Source organism: Podarcis tiliguerta, assembly GCF_965153285.1.
Source record: "Podarcis tiliguerta genome assembly, chromosome: 8".
Lineage (NCBI taxonomy): Eukaryota > Metazoa > Chordata > Lepidosauria > Squamata > Lacertidae > Podarcis > Podarcis tiliguerta.
In genome coordinates, this window is record NC_139541.1 from 42,328,884 (window position 1) to 42,335,607 (window position 6,724).

General features: G+C 43.5%; 2 protein-coding genes across 2 annotated transcripts; both read left to right on the forward strand.

Moving 5' to 3' along the window:
• Positions 1–751: 751 nt before the first annotated feature.
• LOC310683569 (leukotriene B4 receptor 1-like) lies at positions 752–2,861 on the forward strand (the record flags this gene model as incomplete). Its single annotated transcript, XM_083453504.1, has 1 exon — positions 752–2,861. Exon 1 carries the CDS (start codon positions 1,863–1,865, stop codon positions 2,859–2,861), a length of 999 nt encoding a protein of 332 aa, XP_083309630.1. The 5' UTR covers positions 752–1,862.
• A 565-nt stretch (positions 2,862–3,426) lies between these two features.
• On the forward strand, positions 3,427–6,171 carry LOC310683570 (leukotriene B4 receptor 1-like). Its single transcript, XM_083453505.1, has one exon. The coding sequence runs from the start codon at positions 3,442–3,444 to the stop codon at positions 4,414–4,416; it is 975 nt and encodes a 324-aa protein (XP_083309631.1). The 5' UTR covers positions 3,427–3,441; the 3' UTR covers positions 4,417–6,171.
• The last annotated feature ends 553 nt before the right edge of the window (positions 6,172–6,724 follow it).

The following is a 6,724-nucleotide window of genomic DNA, read 5'->3' on the forward strand; positions in this document are numbered from 1 at the left end:
TGAGAAGTTATGCCTGAGAAAATAGATGTTGTAATCCAAGATTTATTGTGTCCTCATCACATTTTCATGTGAATCTATGCCACCAGAGTTCAGACTGCTGCATTCCATATCTGCACAAGGAGGCAGTTGGGATCTTCGTAGGTGCTGTGTAGCATGAGAAGCTAAGCTACATGGATGGGTGCTTCATCTGAAAAAAATGCTTAACACATGCTTTTGGAGAAAGACACTTTCAGCATAGTGCTTCCTTAGTATCTCTGACTCTCTTTGAGTTAGCACTCTTACCTGCAGGAGGAAGCGCCAGTCCCTGCAGAATATAGATCATAGATGTGGCGATACGGTTGCCCCAGTATTGCTGGCACTAGCTTACTATCACCAGGGGTAGATCCACCTGCTGTAGATTGGTAGCTGAGCCACTTGCTACTGAAACAAGTCAACCTCAGGTAGTGAAAGGTTAGGCAAAGTGGTGCCTGGTGCCCATTCAGACTGATAGGGTGGAGAGCAGGAAGACTCAACCGTAGGTGGAGCCAGAGCTAATGGCAAGCAGAGACAACTCACTGGCTTTGTCCATATTCTCCATATTGTCCATCTTCTCCTGCCTGCTGAATTCTACAAGAACAACACAAAGAGTGCCATCCACTCTTATGTAGGGTGGGGCTCACCTCCCCCCCCCCCATTTTATTCATGTTGGCACCCCTGGATTTCACCTCCAGTACAAGCTCCCTCAGGCACCTTTCTCTTGCAACTGTGACCTGACTGCAGCTGCTTATCTTGTCTCTCCATCAGTCACTACCCAAGGAGAGGAAGGAAGCAAAAACCATGGGTGGCACAGACCTGATTTGGTGATACACCGGCATTGCTCACCACAGATAGTGCCAAGCAGGTCTAGGTAGGCAGCAGCTGTCCACAGGAAAGCCATTTCAGTTAGTGCCCCAAGGGAACATCAGATCTCCTGGTACCCCTCATTCTATATGGGCTCCTCATCTGCACTAAGCAGCTTATTGGCAGCTGCACTTCTCTGTGTGTCCTTGAGCTGATAATAGCAGAAGGCCCAATTTAGCCTTGTGTTAAGTGCAGGTGCTGGACCAAAACGCTTCCTCACCAGGACCCACAAAGCCTCCAACAGTATCTATTCCTCATAACTGTCTCTTTATGAATGGGAAACACAACATTCAGAATTAGGTGTGTGGTTTTTAATTCCCGTGCTTAATGGCTCAGCTATAGAACTATCTGAAGAAACATGGTGTTCTGTGCTCCACACGTGTCCAACTGGTGAGAGTTTGCAAGCACTGGGAAGAGAGATTGATATTAAAACACTTTTAAGACTGCAGTTAAGTGAAAAGAAAGGGTTCTTCTAACAAGTCAGTACCTTTAACAAATGACAGTTCCCAGGAGTTTTTGCTGAGAGCCATGGCTGTTAAGTGATATATCACTGCTTTAAATGTAAGGTGAAGGTGTAGCCAAAGGTGTCACTCCAAAGCAGCTCTTTTCACCCTAAAAAGCCACTGCATGTAATAGTGCAGTGTGACCACGGCCAGGACATCAAAGCATACTGTAGTTCCTTCTCAACACTTTAGCAATTGAGTGTAATAGGCATGCATTCTCTGTTGGCGTGTGACTTGGAATAACAGAGTTTTTCCATATTTGTCTATTGCAAAACAGTTGGGAAGTCCTAGTTTGAGCAAAAGAGAGAGAAAAGAGGAAGCCACCTCAAAAGAAATGTTGGGTTCTTGCCATTTTTGAAAATGTGGTAACTTATGTACAAACTGCATCAGTTTCAGTCATTTCCCTTTTGCACTAGAGCTCTACTTACACTCGTTCTCTGACACCTATTTGCAAAGGCCGAGCTCTGCAGGAGGCACAGGATGGCTCTTCTCAACATCACAGACACACACTTGAACAACGCAGTGGCAGAGGTGTCATGGGTGAAGGCCAGCTTGCTTCCAAGCCTCTTCCTCGGGGCTTGCTTTCTGGTTGGCATGCCTGGGAATTGTCTTGTGGTCTGGACGGTTCTTACCAAGTTCCCCCAGCGCTCCTTCACCATTATGATCATCTTGAACTTGGCCTTGGCTGACTTAATGGTCATGTTGACAGCACCATTCTGGATCTACTATTTTCTCAGCAGCTGGGTCTTTGGAGATGTCATGTGCAGACTTCTCCTCTACCTCGTCTACTTAACTGTGTATGCCAGCATCTTCTTCATCACCCTGATGAGCCTGCACCGCTTTGCTGTGGTGGTCTTTCCGTTCACCTCCCAAATGTGGCGGAGGCCACGTGTGGTGTGCAGGACTTTGCTGGCAGTTTGGTTGCTGGCAGGTGTCTTTGCATGCCCAACTTTGATATCTGCATCAAGCCTGAACAAGGTTGGAGAGTGTACGGATGAAATATATTTCTCAGATGAGCATCGCCTTGTGGTCAACATTCTGGAGACCTTATTTGCCTTCGTGATCCCGTTTTCTATTCTCTCCATCTGCTACACCTGCATGATGAGAAGGATTTGGACACTGAGACGCCGCAAGGAAATGAAAACTGGGAAGCTGGTTGCAGCTGTGGTGGGTGCCTTCTTTGTGTGCTGTCTTCCTTACCACATCTTAAATCTCATCATAATCTCTGCATTGTTGCTGAAATATTCTCAACCGGAGAAGGCAAAGGCCTTGCTAGAGACAGCTGAAGCTCTAACAAACCTTCATGGGTCTGTAGCTTTTTTAAGCAGCTGCCTGAACCCCATCCTCTATGCTTTTGCTGCCCGGAGCTTCCGTGGGGGACTACGAGAGACCAATTTCGCCAAGTTATTTGGCAAAATGCATGAAGACACAGAGGAGAAATCTACTAAGGACATTAGTGATTCAATACAGGTTCTGTAACTCCAGGGGAGTAAGGAGGTAACTTTAGACTAAAATATTCCTCCTCTGATATGAGCATTTTCTGTATATATTAATAAACAAAGGAAGAACCTCAGAGGTTGCTGGGGTAAAATAAATGGATGTAAGACCAAGGCAATGCTATTGTGGCACCTGGCAATCTGAGGGAGTCCCAGAGAGTTTTTGTGTGCAGCAACAACCTTATCTGTGATTCATTAGTTACTTTCCAATGTGGAGAACTCTTTATGTCTATCCTAGCCAAGCAACTTTCCTCCTTGTACCCAGGTAAACATATTCCGGGGGCATGTAGGTTGCAATGACAGAGCTTCCGTACTTAGCATAAACATATGTTGCAAACCAGCTGAGTAGTCCTAGTTTGAGTACAAGAACAGAAAGGGGAAGCCCCCCTTCAGAAGCAATGTTTGGCTTTTACCAACATTTTGAGAAAATGTGGTAATGTACCAACATCATGTGCATCAGCCCCAGTCATTTCCTTTCTGCACTGGTGTTGTAGTTTCACTCATTTTCTGCCACCTATTTGCAAAGGCTGAGCTCTGCATTGGCTCCCCCCAATATTACAATAATGTATGGGAACAACACGGTGACAGAGGTGTCATGGATGAAGGCCAGCTTGCTTCCAAGCCTCTTCCTTGGGGCTTGCTTCCTGGTTGGCATGCCTGGGAATTGTCTTGTGGTCTGGACGGTTCTTACCAAGTTCCCCCAGCGCTCCTTCACCATTAATGTCATCTTGAACTTGGCCTTGGCTGACTTAATGGTCATGTTGACAGCACCATTCTGGATCTACTATTTTCTCAACAGCTGGGTCTTTGGAAATGTCGTGTGCAGACTTCTCATCTACCTCGTCTACTTAACTGTGTATGCCAGCATCTTCTTCATCACCCTGATGAGCCTGCACCGCTTTGCTGTTGTGGTCTTTCCGTTCGCCTCCCAAATGTGGCGGAGGCCACATGTGGTGTGCAGGACTTTGCTGGCAGTTTGGTTGCTGGCAGGTGTCTTTGCATGCCCAACTTTGATATCTGCATCGACCAAGAACAAGGTTGGAGAGTGTACGGATGACATGTATTTCTCAGATGAGCACCGCCTTGCAGTCAATGTTCTGGAGACCTTGTTTGCCTTCGTGATCCCATTTTCTATTCTCTCCATCTGCTACACCTGTATGATGAGAAGGATTCGGACACTGAGACGCTGCAAGGAAATGAAAACTGGGAAGCTGGTTGCAGCTGTGGTGGGTGCCTTCTTTGTGTGTTGGCTGCCTTACCACATCTTAAATCTCGTCATAATCTCTGCATTGTTGCTGAAATATGCTCAACCGGAGAAGGCAAAGGCCTTGCTAGAGACAACTGAAGCGATAAAAAACCTTCATGGGTCCGTATGCTTTTTAAGCAGCGTCCTGAACCCCATCCTCTATGCTTTTGCTGCCCGGAGCTTCCGTGGGGGACTACGAGAGACCAATTTTGCCAAGTTATTTGCCAAAATGCAGGAAGACACAGAGGAGAAACTTACTAGAGAAGGTACTGCTTCAGCGCAGGCTCTGTAACTCCAGGGGAGTAAGGAGGTAACTTTAGACTAAAATATTCCTCCTCTGATATGAGCATTTTCTGTGTATATTAATAAACAAAGGAAGAACCTCAGAGGTTGCTGGGGTAAAATAATGGATGTGAGACCAAGGCAATGCTGTTGTGGCACCTGGCAATCTGAGGGAGTCCCAGAGAGTTTTTGTGTGCAGCAACAACCTTATCTGTGGTTCATTAGCAACTTTGGAATGTGGAGAACTCTTGACGTCTATTCTATCCAAGCAACTTTCCTACCTGTATCCAGGCTGTTACCTGCTTACATTTTTGCTCTGCCCAGGATACCTCACAATATCTCCATGAAAGAACCATGAGCCCTGGCTGCATTAAGATGTGCTACCTCTACTCAATCCTTCTTAGGGATGGACAAATCTAACAATTTCAGTTTCTTCCACTTTCCCATTTTTTCAATCTTAAGTTCAGTTCTTCACATTTCCATATCAGTTAATTTTTTTAAGAGTCCTCATGAATATTCATCAGTATTTTAGCGTGGATTTCTCTTAGTAACTACATTTTTGTATGCATTTTAACCTAATATACACATTTTTGCAAAGCTATTTTCACCAATAAATGCAGACTGGTGTTTTATTTTCATGAATATAAGCAATGATATGCACATTTTCATCTAGCACTTGCATTTTTGTACCTATTACGTGGCTGGAGAACTGCATTGCAAAATAGGAAGAAGTGCAGATTTAAATGGCTGTGTTTCACTTCATGTATTCTTTTAGAAAAATACAAATTAAGTAGGTTCATCTTCAAATGTGAATGAATTGAATTTATCCCCCATGCCTAGTTCTGCTGGCTACTAGGGTACCCAAGATAGAAGATGCTCGTGGCAGGTTCTTTCCCGAAGTTTTCCAGTGCTTACAATAATCAAGTCAACCTTCTACCTGCAGAAATTGCTCCAGAACTGAAATTGCTGACCAGAGATATCACCTTGAAATATTATTGTGTCTGGTGGGAATCTGTTTTGGCTATCCTGCTATCCCAGCATTCCTTTTGCTAAAGCCCAAACTTTGAAAGTATTTTGAATAAGGGCACAGCTAGCAGCAATACTCTTACAATACTTATGTTGAGTTAATTCATCATTTTTTTTAGTTTTTAAAATTTATTTTCAAACTATGAAAATAGATAATTCAACTTTCTGGTTATTGTGCTATGTTATTATTGTTGATTGCAACAAGAATTTGAATGCCGCAACAGGGGGTGGGGATGGAATGGGATGGGAACTAATGCATGATAAAGTTATCATTCAGAAGTTAAATGGTTGGTGTTAAAATGTTTGCAGTTTGTGTCTATCTATCCATATGTCACATAGATACACAAATACATGGTACAGGGAGGGCAGCATGAGACACCTAGTTTATAACTAACTAATTATGTGACCCCTGAGCATCAAAGGCTTCTGCTGCTGCTGAAAGTCCTCGAGATGGGGCATTATTGCTTGGTGATTGTTGTTGCTAGGGTCAAGATTTAATTTTGGAGATGTATTATTTTAGGTGTTATTAGTCCTCATTAAAAAATTATCGGTGGATTGTTTCATCTTACTGTATTTTTATTAAGAGATATTTTCATTAGCCTATTGTTTATATAACTATTTACATGTTGTTCTGTCTTGTAAATGCTCGTGAATTATGTAAATTTTTTGAAGTTGTAAGCTGCTTTGAGCATGATCTATGATGAAAAAACAGCATACAAATAAACAATGATGACACATGGGAATGGCTGACAACTTATTTTCTCATCTTGGGTAGACCTCTGGGTATAGGGTGGTATATAAATTATAATGATGATGATGATAGCAGCTGAGATGATATGATGCCATGTTCAGGTAAACTCCACTTTATTTTGCCCTAGCTGGGCCCTACCTGGAATACTATGTCTAGTTTTGGATGCTTTAAGAAGTATTTATTTAAAAAACAGAATAGGTTTAGAGGAGGGCAGTGCAGATTATCCATGAGACGGGAAACAGGTTGTTTGAGTAAAAGTTGAAGGAACTTGGTATATTTAGCATGGAAAAGACCTGCCAGCAGTGCTTTCTCCCCTGAAGGTTCTCAAGGGTACACAGTACTGGCACTTTTTTTTTTTTAGGAGAAAAGCACTACCTACCAGGGACATACTAGCTGTCTTAAAATACTTGAAGATCTGACATTTCTTTGCTACCCCAGATTAGGGCTATGTACACATTAGTGCCTTAAAGTGCAGCAAGGGCATTTCCTCCCCCCCGCCCCCGCTGTGTTTCAAGTTGCATTTGTATTTTCTGTACCCACC

Excerpts from the sequence above, each read along its gene's own strand:
- LOC310683570 (XM_083453505.1), top strand. The coding sequence starts at position 3,442 with ATGTATGGGAACAACACGGTGACAGAGGTGTCATGGATGAAGGCCAGC.